Raw genomic sequence first — 16,234 nt, 5'->3', positions numbered from 1 at the left:
ATGCTTGGTTATATTTCATGTATTGAACACTAGGCAGTTGTGTGTCCAAAGTGGGGTCCGGGGACCCCCAGGGGTCCTTGAGGGAATTCCAGGGGGTCCCCAGCTAAATGATAGTTAGGAACCAAATGGACCCTTATGGTATGTAACTCAGAGAGTGTACAAATTGAACCAAATGGACCCTAACAGGTTCCATTTGTACACTTTCAGAGTTAAATTAACATTGATTTTACAATATAAATTGGCATCCCAGAGAGAGAAATGCCATTAATTGATCTTTTGGTTATGAAAAGTGTACCCTGGCAGAAAAAAGGTTGAGAAACACTGGGCCCTAATGCATGTCAAACTGGGGGTCCTTGAAATTAAAGTGGTTGAGAATCACTGCTAGAGCCGTAATAATCTTCTCTTATGGGGTCCCTGGCATAGCTTTTCAACTGGGGGTCCGTTGGCTAATAAGTGTCAATTTGGGGGTCCTTGACATGAAAAAGTTTGAGAACCACTGCTCTAGATACCGGTAGCTCAGTGCACACACTGTGCGCACTGCCAACTCAGTGCGTGGGTAGCACCGCTTGGGTAACTAAATAACAACAACATTAGTCGGGGGCGTTAGAGAGATGACATGGTAATTCCTTGCTAATGAGTCTAAAAGAGCCAATATTGCACAGATGTAGCCCAGGGCATGCTCTAATGATTTAGCTAGGGCGCCCGAGTTAGCGACCTTCAGGGTCGCCACGGCGGCCAAATCAAGTTGGGCTCCCATCGACTTTCTATAGGAGGAGGAAAATACCCAGAAAAACCCTTTTTTCTGGGTATTTAAGTAGGATGTGAGGGGTCTAACTAGGGGTTTGTCCTGATGCTGAATCCATTGCAAGCATTTGTTTTGCACAAAGAACATTCCTTGGGCTATAAATGGCCCCAGAAAACGATGGTTTAGTGATGAAAAGTGATGAGTTATCACTTTTCAGAGTTTTCTGGGTGTTTTCTGGAGCTGTGGCGACCCCGAAGGTCGCCGACTCGGGCGCCCTAGCTAAATCATTAGAGCATGCCCTGGGCTACATCTGTGCAAAATTTGGCGCTTTTAGATTGATTAGCACGAGAAAAAAACCCTAAGGCCTCTGACTAACATGAATCACCCATACATGCATCGTTTTCTGAGGCCATTTATAGCCCAAGGAATGTTTTTTGTGCAAAACAAATGCTTGCAATGGATTCAGCATCAGGACAAACCCCTAGTTGGACCCCTCACGTCCTACTTGAATACCCAGAAAAAAAAATGTTTTTCTGGGTATTTTCCTCCTGTATAGAAAGTCAATAGGAGCCCAACTTGATTTGGTCGCTGTGGCGACGTATAGAAAGTCAATAGGAGCCCAACTTGATTTGGCCACTGTGGCGACCCCGAAGGTCGCCAACTCGGGCGCCCTAGCTAAATCATTAGAGCATGCCCTGTGCAAAATTTTACACTTTTAGACTCATTAGCGCGAAATATCCCTAACGCCCCCGACTACATGTAGTGAAATTGGAGATGTATGAAAAAGGTTTAATGATCAGAATGATCAACCCTCTTGTATTTGTCTTCCATGACCCTTTGCAGTTTTTCTCATTTCTACCTGCTCAAAATGCCAGTGCCTGTCCGAGGTCCCATTGCTGCACAGCAGCTATAACTTTCTCAATGTATTAGTTGCTCCCTGTGATTATTCTGTGCCATATGATATCTTTTGGTGAAATGGTAATATGGTATGTATTATGTAATGACCCCATCGATATTATTGTGCTTCTGTGAGCCTGATGCATGGGGAGATTGGTTGTACAGCGTTCTTCTGGGTACATTCAACTTGATGTAATGGCGAGGGCATGACACAACAACAGCTGCCAAAATAAATGCTTATGTATGATCTGATATCCAAACCATCATCCATCCTATCAACACCAGTCTCCGGGTGGCTCACTTGACCTATATATTCCAATATCCTGAATTTGAATCTTTCTCAAGACAGTGTTGAATGCCATCATATTATCTCAGACACTGCATACTGTTAAATTAATTGTCTTTTAATCAGCACCCAGTTGTGCCGTTCATAGCGTTATGCTCCTCCTCAGTCCTCATTGGATTTCCTGAGGAGGTCTGATTTAAAATTCTCTAGATTTGGTTGTTTGTTTAGTTCTGCATCTACCTAGAACGACTCCTGGCATGTGCATGTTGCTACTTTGTTATTGTCTCTATCATCACCTGCTCTTATAATTATAATACTAGTAAGATGCCTCAGGGCGACAAGGTCGCGCTAGAGGGTGACCTTTTTTTTGCACATGAAAAACAACAAATGTTTGTAAACTATGCAGTAAAATAGAAGGGAAAGAAGATGCTGGGGGGGGGAGTTTAGGGTTTAAGTGTGAAAGATAAACGGCAACTCCATGCTGTGATGCCTCAGAGCTGAGCCCACCTACACACACCAACAAACACATTCATACTACACTCGACTTTCAAGCCCTTGAAGTAGGATCAGAGTTGTGGCAAAAGTGGTTTAGCGATGTCTTATGTAACATTCTGCTTTTTGGGATCATCACAATTAAAGGAGGGAGTGAGAATCGGTATGTCTGTATAAATGCATGAGGAATTTGTTTGACTTGATGGATGCTGAGAAATGGTGACACACACACACACACACACACACACACACACACACACACACACACACACACACACACACACACACACACACACACACACACACACACACACACACACACACACACACTCACTCACTAAATGTTGAAAGTATTTATATAATACAAACAGCATACATTTATGCATTAAACATATACAGTATCAATAGTAATCTATGAAATGTTTTGTCAAATCGTATGTGTTTTCTAAATCCTCAAAACATTCATTTAGATAGATGTTTACGGAATGAGAGATTATTACAAGAAAAAGAAAAACAATGAAACGCTGAGGATGAAATACATCTTATAATAAAACTCTTTATACAGGCATATGGTGAAGTTATACCCAGAGCTGTGTCTATGTTGTACACCTGTTTGATAGAATCAAAAAAGGATTCAACTTAAGAATAAATGGTGAAAAAGAGCTGGGTGAGGATATCGTAGTACAGTGTTTCTCAATCTTTTTTGGCTTGAGTACCTCCTTTCCCTGATTTTTGAATCCAAGTAACCCCTTTACCCAACAACATTTTCCTTATACAACTTAAAACCCTAACTATTGGTATATGATGCTATGTTAAACCCCCTTTTCAAAAATATAACACCACAAAAAATAAGAAAGGGAGTGAGAGTTTCAAACTGTGCCTCCTGAACAGATTTATTTTCAACACTGTGGCCATAACATTTCAGTCCAGTTTTCATGTCAATAACAAACACATCCCAGTTGCCTGGTACCATGTAATTTGGGCTATTAGCATCTATCAGGCTCCAAGTGTCATCATTAAACATAACACTAAATGTTTTTTCTTCTTCTAATTCATTTTCTGAGTACCCCCTGCAGTACCTCTGCGTACCCCTAGGGGTACACATACCCCCATTTAAGAAACACTGTCGTAGTAGATGTGGTTTGACATGTGGGAAATACATCAGACAAATACTCAATCAAAGAGATGGAGGGAGTTTACCTGGAAATTTGATACTTCATCACACCCCAAATTAAAAGTAAACAAATCAAAGATTCAATCAGCCATACACATGCAACAGCCATGTCTTCCCATCTTTCAAAAAAGATTGGAAAAATCGTTATATAAATTCAACAAAGGAGAGACGTGATGCAAAAATGTTATATAACTGTTTTATTATGTTTAGTTCTTTTAATCTTTCTTTGTCTTTGTTTATTGTTTTATGTATTTTTTTGTTGTTGTTGGTATTGTGTTGTTGTTTAATCATATCATTGTAAACCTTCAATAAAGAGAATGTATTTGCTGTATAAAATAGTAATCGAAATTCTGCAAAATGATGATAGTAGACTAGAGTGCCAGGCACTGCCAGGAGGCATTCATGCACAGTATGTTGGTAATCTGTGTGAGCTGCATTCCTGTGTTGGTTACTGTATAATAATAGAATGTAGGTTATGAGTTGTGACAGAGCAACACTGATTGGAAGGTGTGAAGTAACCCCACATTCTCATTCTCTCTCTCTCTCTCTCTCTCTCTCTCTCTCTCTCTCTCTCTCTCTCTCTCTCTCTCTCTCTCTCTCTCTCTCTCTCTCAGTGTGTGGGGGAGGAGATTTGGGTGGACAATCGGACAGTGTACATCGGTCACAAGGAGCCCCCTCCGGGGGCTGAGGCCTACATCCCTCAGCGGTACCCCGATAACCACATTGTCTCCTCCAAGGTGAGTGTGCCTGGCAGCTCCATTGCTCTTGACAGTACTAAAGGCAACCGCATCAGCTGCTTCCGAATCACTAGGTCAATGACATGACATTGGTTATCGTAAACACCATTCATCTCCGGACGGAATCAGACAAGCATCCAGTCTGTCTGACGGCCACGGCGTCCTCCAGATGACACCGTGACACACATGTCATAACCCTGTATTAATAGCTGTCTTGGACTAACAAGTATCATTATTCCACCTTCTGGTTCTATTTCCTGTTTGTGATTAAATCTTTTTTGTTCAAACAGTACACCTTCTGGAACTTCATTCCCAAAAACCTGTTTGAGCAGTTCAGACGAATCGCAAACTTCTACTTCCTGGGCATCTTCTTGGTCCAGGTGAGTGTGCTGAAGACCGTAATGCTCTCTCTTTGTTGTGCCAGTTGTGAAGTCACAGTGAGAATAATCTGCTCAGTGTTCTTTTTGGAGCGGTTAGCTTTGTGTGTCTCCCTGTCTTCAACCCTGTCTCCATGAGAATGAACTGCTGCAATACCGCTGGGTGACCAGAAGGGCACTGTTGTGCAGCCTAGACACACGCACACTGTGGCCGGGAGTTATGTTTCTTTAGTACAGCGGTGTGTGGCCGGAGTTATGTTTCATTAGTACAACGGTGCGTGGCCGGATTATTATAATTTTTTCTTTTGTAATTAAAATGTTTTTTGTTTTATTTTTCTTAGTACAAAATGTGTTTATGATACAGTGCAGCACAACAAAAAATACAGATACAGTCAGTCCAAGATTTTACAAAAATAAATATAAATAAAAGTAGGAAACATCTTCATATAAGATTCATATACATTATAAACCTATCCCATATATCTTACATTTTTCCCATACCATTCACTCTTCCCAGCATGTATTCATAAGATGTAATTTTGATCATTTCCTCATTCCACTCTTTGAACGCAGGCATTCTTGGCAATTTCCAGTTCCACAGCAGAATTCTGGCTGCTGTGACAAGTCCAACATTTACTATTGAGAATTCCTTTTTATTTAGACCAGGGACCACTGTCCTTTCTCCTAAAAGACAGAGCAGTGGTAGTGGTGGCAGGGTGAGTCCCACCCATTTCGATAAATATTCAAGGATTTTACACCAGAAAGGGTACACCATGCGACATTCCCAAATCATATGGATATATGTGCCAGCTTCTTCTTTGCATTTCAAACACTAGCCCTTACCCGTTCAAAGATATGAGCTCCAAAATGATGTGCAGTGTGTGGGTTATGGGATGTGCACTGTGCACACAGTATATGAGGGATGGAAAGTAACTTTAACTGGTGCTTGCATGATGTAGGAGCATCAATGTAAGAAACCCGTTTCGTTTAATGGCTACAGAGATACTGTCCCCCCCCCCCAGCCCGCCCGCCTGCACACACACACACACTCCCCCCCCCCCCCCCCCCCCCGTGTGTGTGTGTGTGTGTGTGTGTGTGTGTGTGTGGGTTTGTGTGTGATTGTGCATGGCCTGAACAACAGCGCCCCTCCCTTAACATGTGTGGTCACAAAAGGTACTGTAGGCTAAATAGATATAGATACAGCATAAAAATGCTAATATACAGCATACGATTTGTGAAAGTGACAAACGGGCTTCACAGTTATGTCAGGTGTGTTCATATGCTTATGGTGATGCGATTTCAGAGCAATTGCTCCAGCCACCGAGGAGAAACGCTGTTTCAGACAGACAGACACTCACTCACTCACTCACTCACTCAGACAGACATTCGCATAATTATAGTATAGATATATTGCTCTCTGAAATTCCCATTTTCTGTAATCTAGTCGGTGTGTAGTAATATCTATGAATTATTTTATACTGAATACATTTCCCACTGCTTCTCTGATCCCAACTCCTGCATTTGCTATTCCTTCCCAGTCCTTCCCAATGTTCATCTTCAATATCCATACCCAGATCCCTTTGCCAGATCAGTTTGATCAGATTGAGAGGGCCAATGTTGCTTGGCCTAGACACACGCACACACAGGGTATAGCTGCTCAAATTCACAGCTCCACTTCGAACCTACTGTATGGTTTTATTTTTATTTTATTTTATTAACTTGGAAAGTGTAAAAAATTGATCCATATAATGGGTTTATTTGGTTACATTTGTACACTGCCAGAGTTAAATGAACACAGAGTTGTTCCACACTGTGTATGCATCTACAGTAGCTGCTGTATTTATGGCATAAATATGGTGTGTAAACGAATAAGTTCACTGGTTATTTGGTTATGTTGTGTACGAGGCTTTGTCAGATGTACCAGGGTGCTTCTCTTCTTTCCATTCTCTGTCTTCACCCTCCACCTGCCTCCCTCCCTTCTCTGCGTTGCAGCTTATGATCGACACCCCCACCAGTCCCATCACCAGTGGACTGCCCCTTTTCTTCGTTATCACCGTCACCTCCATAAAACAGGTAGGACACACTCTTATGGGAAATCCTGTTCATTTCAGTGAACGAATCATTTCGTTCACGTTCACGGTAATGATCCGTTCAAAGGATTCATTCACGCTCACCGTTCATAGCGCGAGCATTAGGGGTAGGGGACGGGTGTGAACGAAAGCGTGAACGACACATTTCAGGGATTTGAACGAATTGTTCACAAGTCTCGCTAATGATTCGATTCTTATGAACGAATCACTCATGAACGACACATCACTAACACACTCAAACACACACACACACACACACACACACACACACACACACACACACACACACACACACACACACACACACACACACACACACACATACCCACTAACACCTCCAGGACATTTTGCCCACGGCAATAACCCCTTGTGCTTAGCCGCATACACAATGTGTATGTCTATAATGTGCTTCCATAGGCATGCATATATGCGTAAATACACACACACACACACACACACACACACACACACACACACACACACACACACACACACACAAACACACACACGTCCACGCAAAGAAACTCACACACACATGCTTGTTCTACCGTGCCCTGCAACCCACATGTACATTCCTCTCTCAGTGCAGAGGACACACTATTGAATATGTCTGGCGATGTGAGAAATATGATAATGAATGGTCTCCTGTGTTAATCGCTCTGGCGGAGTATCCGGCGCCCTCGAGGGAGGCTTCCTCCCTCGCTGCATGGCGGTACTGAGGGATGGGATACTATCAGTGATAGATGAAGCTCTCCTGGCCAAAGGAAGCCCGGACTTTATTGGGACATAAATCTAAAACATGACATGTTGGCTTGAGATCCAGGAAACGGGTCACAAAGCGCGGGGAACACGGCGCTAATTAATTACCGCGTACGACTTTCACCCTCTCACTCTTTCTCTCTCTCTCACCCTCTCCCCCCATCCGCCCTCCCCCCCTCTCTCTCTCTCTCTCTCACTCACTCACTCGCTCACACTCTCACTCACTCTTGGACTCTTGTTCGCTCTCGCTGCATTCTGTCGCCATTTCTCTCTGCACTCTAATCTATATTCTGTTTCTTCTCCGACCTCTCTCTCTCTCTCTCTCTTTCCTCTCTTCCCTTGCATTCCACCTCTCCCAGGGTTATGAGGACTGGCTCAGGCACAAGGCGGACTGCTCTATAAATGAGTGTCCAGTGGACGTGGTGCAGCAGGGGAAGGTGGTGAGCACACAAAGTCACAAGCTACGGGTAAGAATGGCCTCATTAGAGCTGTGCAGCACCTGAGGACACTGTGCAGCACTATACTGTACTATACTGTACTGTACAGCTCTCTCTGCCACTCTCTCTCTCTCTCTCTCTCTCTCTCTCTCTCCCTCCCTCCCTCTCTTTCCCTCCCTCCCTCCCTCTTTGGCTCTTTCTGCCCCTCCGCCTCCCCCTTTCTCTCTTGCTCTGGCTTTCTGTATCCCTCTCCCTGTGTGCGAGAGACACACACACACACACACACACACACACACACACACACACACACACACACACACACACACACCTCTCTTTGTCCTTTTCCCTGTCTTCCTCTCAGTCTCTTGCTCTATCTTTCTCTCTTATCCTCTCATTGACCCCCTCTCTCATACATGCACGCTCGCGTACAGACAACACACACACACACACACACACACACACACACACACACACACACACACACACACACACACACACACACACACACACACACACACTATCTCGCTCTTTGTCTTTCTCTGTCTTTCTCTCCCTTTGTCTCTTGCTCTGTCTCTCTTCCCTCTCACTGCAACCCCCCCCCCCCCCCCCTCTCTCTCTCTCTCTCTCTCTCTCTCTCTCTCTCTCTCTCTCTCTCTCTCTCTCTTTCTGTGTCCCCAGTAATAAACTGCTCAGAGCCTGTAGCAGAGGAACAGCCAAACAGCCCTCTGGTGCACCGTACGCGTTCTTTTGGAGCATGAACAAGACTGATGCATTCCATTAGCCGGGATAATCGATATTATGCATATTTGTGTACTGGGACCAGTCCAGGGAGAGTATTACGCACTGCCTGGCTGCTGTCTCCTGTCCCCCAGCCTAGAAAGGCAGAGGTCATAGTTATGTAACCACCACCATCATTAAATCCACCGTACCCAAAGTCTTAGGATGTTAAGCTTCTCTGCTTCTCCGCGACCTGTTGGGTTGACCCCAGCAGGTGCTCTGGTGCCTTCTGACCGCACCGTTTTGAACTCTTTCTATGTGTGTCCGCGTTGCGTTGGTGGTGCTCTTGTAAATGTTAAATGTTTACTGTTGGGCAAATGAATGAAATGCCATCAGTGGAGGAAAAAGCACTCAACCCCAGTACTTGAGTATAGATCGTAGTCTTGGTCAAATATTAACCAGTCAGAGGGGTTCTAGCGCTTCAAACCTGGATAGTTCGAGCGGCGTGATGATTGAATGCAAAGATGAGACGGCGCGCACAAAGCGAACAGGCGAGGCGCGAACGGTCGCCGCCGTATCTTCGCCTCGGTTGGAAAAATCCAAGTGAAGCGACCTTCGCTTCCCCCCCGACTCCACCCATCGCGTCCTGACAGCCAATCAGCGTTGATGTTGTCCGTAGACACGGAAATGTTTTGGGTGTTTGGTTTTGGGACTTTTTTCCGGGTATTTCACCTTGATACTGACACAACGTTAGTTTTTTCCAACGCTGACCAGTGCGACCAAAGTGAAGCGATTGAAGCGTCTAGAAACAATTATATCTCTTCAGGTTTGAACACAGCACAAGATCAGCTAACACAGGATGGCCAACACTCCACGGGTCTTAGACTGTCCCCCCTCCTGCATGGCTCCCGAACTGTGGAATGACCTCCCTGCCTCAGGCAGAACTGCAGACTCACTCCCAGTTTCCCACCGCAGTCTGAAAACTCAGCCCTCCAGACTCTACCTCAGCCCTCAGCCCCTAGCACTCATTTTTCCTTGCATCACTTCTTGTTGCCAATTTTTTGGAGCGGTGAAAGCGCTCCCAATAGACAGGTATGTCCGTGGGTATGTCCGTGGCTGGGTGGCTGGGTGGCTGGGTGGGTGGCTGGGTGGCTGGCTGGCTGGCCGTGTCCGTAGCCTGGCAATACCTTGAGTGGCCACACACAACACACTAGTTAAAGGAGGGGCGCTGTTTTGTGCAGGCCAGGCACACTCACTCACAGGCACAGTTTACAGTTTACAGTTTAGGCATTTAGCAACACACACAGGGTATAGCTGCTCAGATTCACCGCTCCACTTCGAACCAAGGTTTGATTTTTTTGACAGATGCTAGGCTAGCTATGCTATGCAGAGGTGTGTTGCTTACTTATTCATAGGCCGTGTATGTTATTTAGATAGACATATTCTACTGTTTGCTTGTCCTCAAATGATACGTATGTCATTATAGATAGCATTTAGATGCTATAGGTTTATTGTTTACTTGGTATCCTAGTAGTTTTGTAGCACCAAACTGTTTTCTTGGAACTCTTTTTACTTGATAATTTACCTTGTTGTTTGCTGACTAGGGTTCATGTTCTTGAACTTCGTAAGTCCCTCTGATAAATGAATAAATTGTAAATAGTGAGCATGACAGTCAGGAACCTTGCGGAACAGCACACCGCGTCCCTGTGGGAAAGCATTAACACCGTCCAGTACATAAACTGTGCTTCTCATTTGACGCTACAGTGAATCTGCAGTATCATGGTTATCTACTTTCACACCCAACACAACGATATATGGATATACTGTATATATATATCTTGCTGCCCCCCCCTCCCACGTTGTGAGCTCAGCAAGTATAATAGGTCCCATGGTATGTAATGAATTCCTTGTCTAGTGGTCCTGTCAAGTGCCCAGGGATTGAGTTGGATTGTAGTGGGTCAGTTTAGAATAAGGCTTCAATATTGTTTGCCAGCCTTAAAGGTTGCGGAGCATGTCACTTTATGTTGCCATAGCAATGCAGTCAACTGAATCTCATTGGTCGAGAAAGGTGTCCTATAAAAGACATTCGCCGCGCACACACAGTGCACGTGTCGTGCGTACATGTGTGCACATTCTCCCCCTCTCTCTGTCTTGCTTTCATTTTATGTTACCCCCCCCCCCCCCCTCCCTTTCCCCACTCTCGCTGTCTCTCTCTTCTCGCATGTTCTAAACCAAGGTTCCTCCTCAGATCAAACAGAAGGGATTAGAGTGAGGATCGGGAGCAGGAATAATGATGAATATATTAATCATCAAAAAAATCAAGAGTGCGAGAGTCACGTGTACGGTCACCATGGCGATGGGATTTATGAGCGCTTAAGCTGCTCCCCTCACATAATCCATTATGCAACTGCTCAATCCGTTGGAAAAGAGAAAAAGAAAAACCATGTATAAAGATGAAGAGGCTGTCTAGCTGCTCGTATGTCTGTCTGACTTGCTGTCTGCGTCTGTGCTGTGGTCAGTGTTTATGGTGACAGACGAGACGATGTCAAAATAACCACTTGTGCATCATTGATTTGGTGAGCCATTAAAATGGGCGCCGCGCCGCGGCCGTCTCTCTGCTCCGTCAGGTCGGGGACGTTGTCATGGTGAGGGAGGACGAGACGTTCCCCTGTGACCTCATCCTACTCTCCTCCAGCCGAAACGACGGCACCTGCTACGTCACCACCGCCAGCCTGGACGGGGAGTCCAGCCACAAGGTACCCCGCGGGTCAAGTGGCCACGACGTTATTGTACGCAAATAGATCCTCGGTAATATGATACACGGACACGAAATTACAAAGAATTACAGGATTACAAACGTAAAACACACAAATGGAATAGAAACTAATAAATGAAGTAAAACATTTAATAAAAGGGGAAAACCACACACAATAACACCTCCGTTATACTCAAATGCACAGGCTATGCATTAGTCATTTTAGACGTATGGTAAGGCTCAATCCAGAGGGGTACACTGTGTCCAAGACTGGATGCCAAACAATCCTTCTATATTGTCCTGGACTGTGTCACAACAATTGTCCAGTGTATGAGTGTCCTTGTAAATCCAGAAGAATTTGAGAATGAGTCTTTCTTGCTACATTGCTGCACTAGTGTATTCCGATCAATTTAGCATTGTGACCTTTCCTCGCACTGGCTACCTTACACACTGAAGAGCCAAATCATATCCCGTCGATGTGGATGTCTTAATGGTTCCTACTGTAAGTCAAATGTTAAAAACTGGATAAAGACTATATTTGTTTTAACCTTACCTCATCTATTCACATGTGAAGCTTGAATAATTTATTAAATGTTTTATGAGGCACATGATAGATTCGTTCTCTTTAACCTTTAAAGTGTAAATGTGAAAAGCATGATGAATTGATTTGAAGAGAATATTATCCAAATCCAACCACTATCCCCATAACGACCATTACAGTATATATCGCTCACTCACTCACAGAAGATTCTATACATAAATGTACAAATGACACATCTTTGTTCACATTTTCAGGCCCAACACAAAGACACCATGCACAGTAGCGTGCACAAATAGATACCCCCCCACCTTCCCAGTCTCACATAATCAGAAGATTCGAGATCTCCGCCTGCCAATCGTCTGGGGAAATCTAAATATAGTTCTTGGAACAGCAGAGAAAACCCCCGCTGACAAACCTATGCCCACTGCTTTGAAAATAAAACCATATCACTGTCCCAGTATGAAGGACCCACTTCTAGTCCCTACTAGGGATGGGACGACATGAACATTTCATATCACGATTATTGTGACCAAAGAAATCGCGATATACGATATTATCGTGATAATTAAAATATCCCCAACATCCAGTATCCTGGGGCGGAACATTTGCCAAAAATAGCAGATCTACAAGCTCACAACGCGTCTCAACGTGAGCTTGTAGATCTGCTATTTTTTGGCAAAGACATTTGATAGAGTGAAAAAAAGACTGTATCAAGTATGTATTTTATAATTACGTTTTACCAATAGAGGGTTTAAGTGGTACTGCATATGCAATCTCCACGATACGATTTATCAATAAACGATAATATCGCTTATCGTCCCATCCCTAGTCCCTACAATACACTGATGTATTGGTTGTAGTGTTGATTTCGTCGACTAAAGGCCTGTCCATACTCTGTCCGAAACTGAACTTTTTGTCAGAAAGGTCCGGTTCAACTACAAAATGACGCGTCGACTACCTTTTTTCACTGATGAAAACTAAATTTAAAACTCAATAAAAATTAAGCTATGATGAACAAAACTAAGAAAAAAATAGACTACAATGTTAGGGAGGGACTAGAGGAGAAGAGATACAGTAGAACTAAAAGACAAGTAATTTTATGTTTGGTTGCGCTCTGGTGTTGGCACACTGAAAACAAGCTCTGTTTTCAGCATGCATCTAAGTGAAAATCAGCCATTTTGATGCCATCAAGGCCCACCAAAATACATTTCAGTCGACTAAATCAACAGTAGATTTAGTCAACTAAAACTAGACTAAAAGTAAAACATTTCAGGTGACTAAAATATGTTTTTTGTTTTTTTTAACTAAACAGAATTTAATTCAAAAGACTGACTAAAACTAAATCAAAATCAACACTAATTGGTAGGTGGAGATCTCTGATCGTCTTGGCTAGGCGAGATCATAGACATAGAAAGGTAGACGCCTCCTCCGGCTCTGGGGCGTTGGTAAAAGAGGACTGGCATTTTTTAAGGCAAGCTTCCTTAATTCTGAAGGACGCTTCCTTGTGTGTCACAGAAGGGGATGTTCTGTAGGCCAATCAGAGGCACTTGCTTTGGCAATGTAGACGTTTGTCTCCTCATGCCAATAAAGCTCCTTTTAATTGAACTAGCCCTTACCCGTTCAAAGATATGAGCTCCGAAATGATGTGCAGTGTGTGGATTATGGGATGTGCACTGTGCACACAGTATATGAGGGATGGAAAGTAACTTTAACTGGTGCTTGCATGCTAATATGTAGGAGCATCAATGTAAGAAATACCCGTTCCATTTAACGGCTACAGAGATACTGTGTACCGATCTGCATGATTTTGGACAACATCTGTAACAGGGCCAGAACCCCCCCCCCCCCCCCCCCGCCCGCCCGCCCGCCTGCCCGCCTGCCCACACACCCCCCCCCCCCCCCCCCCCCCCCGTGTGTGTGTGTGTGCGTGTGTGTGGGTTTGTGTGTGATTGTGCATGGCCTGAACAACAGCGCCCCTCCCTTAACACTTGGGGAGCCAAACTCGTTCAGTGACGAGTTATGGCCACTAGATGTCACCCTGCCACAGGAAGTTATATCGTCGAGGGACGAGTCAACAAATAGTTAACTTTTCGAGACCGCAGCTTCCCTTTGCATGCCCTGAATCCATTACGTCACCCAGCCAGGGCAGGAAGCCCCCTGTCTCTCCCCACACGGAAGGATTTTACATGGCTTTAGATTCTACTTTGAAACATAAGAACGGCTTTATCTGAGAATGAGGTAAAAACAGCCCCATGGAGGCAGAGAGCTGATTGTTTTCACGGCGACACTTTACCGCGAATTTACCGCGATTTTTTTACCGCGAGTTTCGCGAGCGTTTGTAAACAAATGGAGTACCTCCTCAATCTTCTCTGGACACGCACGTGCACACGCACGAAGCTTGCGGGGCTCATCAAAACATAACGTAAGTCAATGGTGGCACCAGCAACAGCTATAAATGTTATAAACCTTGGCCGCCCATGTGTTAACATGTGTGGTCACAAAAGGTACTGTAGGCTAAATAGATATAGATACACCATAAAAATGCAATTATACAGCATACGATTTGTGAAAGTGACAAACGGGCTTCACAGTTATGTCAGGTGTGTTCATATGCTGATGGTGATGCGATTTCAGATCAATTGCTCCAGCCACTGAGGAGAAACGCGGTTTCAGACAGACACTCAGACAGACAGACATTCGCAAAATTATAGTATAGATGTAAGTCACGGAAAAGACACGCTGTGATTGGTCCGTAGTCACTTTGAGTGGCAGAGTGCCTTCCACACTTCCGCCAGTCCTGTTTTACCAGTCACGCGGCGGATGAGGTATCTAGCTTTTTATATCTGTGGGCGAGACTGCACCCAGACTACAGTACATAAGACCACTTCATCATCCCAGCATGCATGCTGCTTCTGACCCAACGAGCTCCACTCGCTGCACTGTCTCCACTGACTATTCCTACAGTATCACCTGTCCCTCAGAAAACAGGCCACCAAAGCTGAGGGGCTGAACGAGTGAAGCTCCAATTAGTGACGGTGCGTGACATTTTCCATCGTTGTCTCCGTACCTTCCCTTCTTTCTCCCTCAGACCTATTATGCTGTACCAGATACCATGGCCTTTAGAATGGAGCAGGAGGTGGATTCCCTACATGCCACTATTGAATGTGAACAACCGCAGCCTGACCTCTACAAGTGAGTGGGACATGCACGTGCGCGCGCACGCACACACACATACATACACACACAGTTTACAGTTTACAGTTTAGGCATTTAGCAGACGCTTTTAATCCAAAGTGACTTACAATAAGCAGATAAAACATCACAATAATAAACACACACAATCGCAGCATGTATGCTGTGCACACCAGTGGTGGAAAAAGTACTCAAATGTTTTACTCAGAAAGTATCAACACGGCAATGTAGAAATACTAATAATGATTTACTTGAGTAAAAGTACAAAAGTTTTGGGATCAAAATGTACTTAAAGTACTAAAGTAGAAAGTCCCATTTCAAGTTTTCAAATGTAAAGAAATCTTTTGAAAATAGCAGATCTACAAGAGCTTGTAGATCGGCTATTTTCAAATGGCCGAAATGTATATAGAGCTGAAGTGGTTAATACGTGAGCAGGCCGTGTTTTTTCGATAACTTTTTTCATTTATTTTTAATAATTATTTGGAAAAATGGAAATAATGAAATACAAAAAAATTATTATTAAAAATAAATGAAAAATGTTATCGAAAAAACACGGCCTGCTCACGTATTAGGAAGGTAAAATGAGTCTCCAAATGTGTGTTTTTAATGAATCTATCATGGTTAAAATGAAGTTTGAAGTTACAATGGGTGTGTGTGGGGAGAGGCCCTAGGCCTGGAGGGCCTGGTAACATTTACATCAAATATCTAAATATTCAATCAAGCTAATTAAAAACTGTTCAGGGTGTTCATAAAAGCCTGATTAGATGATAAAATTACCAAAAGTTTTTTTGAAAGTGAAATACCCCTTTAACTCATACCCTGCCAAAAAAGACGTTTTCTATAATAAAAACGTCTTTTTAACTATGGACCTCCCTGCCAGACGTCTTCTGGACGTCTTTAAAAAAATATATATATAAAAAAAAAAAAAAGATTTTTGAAAACATTTAAAAAAAAAAAAAAAAAATTTGGACCTCCAACAGTGTACTAGCCATGATCGCGATCGCGAAATTGCATGTTTAACCCCCATACCAACCC

The 16,234-nt window shown here is 43.7% G+C and overlaps 1 protein-coding gene across 1 annotated transcript in view; it reads left to right on the top strand.

The window, feature by feature from the left end:
• Window positions 1-16,234, top strand: part of LOC308307963 (phospholipid-transporting ATPase IH-like) — a gene marked incomplete at its 3' end in the record, with an annotated part of 65,758 nt that overhangs the window by 24,984 nt on the left and 24,540 nt on the right. The window contains exons 2-7 of the mRNA XM_080753306.1: window positions 4,209-4,331; window positions 4,622-4,711; window positions 6,701-6,781; window positions 7,917-8,024; window positions 11,339-11,467; window positions 15,096-15,199. Coding sequence (XP_080609432.1) covers window positions 4,209-4,331; window positions 4,622-4,711; window positions 6,701-6,781; window positions 7,917-8,024; window positions 11,339-11,467; window positions 15,096-15,199 — 635 coding nt within the window. The remainder of the gene's footprint in view (window positions 1-4,208; window positions 4,332-4,621; window positions 4,712-6,700; window positions 6,782-7,916; window positions 8,025-11,338; window positions 11,468-15,095; window positions 15,200-16,234) is intronic.

This window comes from Nannobrachium achirus, assembly GCF_963921795.1.
Source record: "Nannobrachium achirus genome assembly, chromosome: 22".
Classification (NCBI taxonomy): Eukaryota; Metazoa; Chordata; class Actinopteri; order Myctophiformes; family Myctophidae; genus Nannobrachium; species Nannobrachium achirus.
The sequence above is the reverse complement of the archived record's forward strand: the minus strand, read 5'-3'. Positions and strand labels throughout refer to the sequence as shown.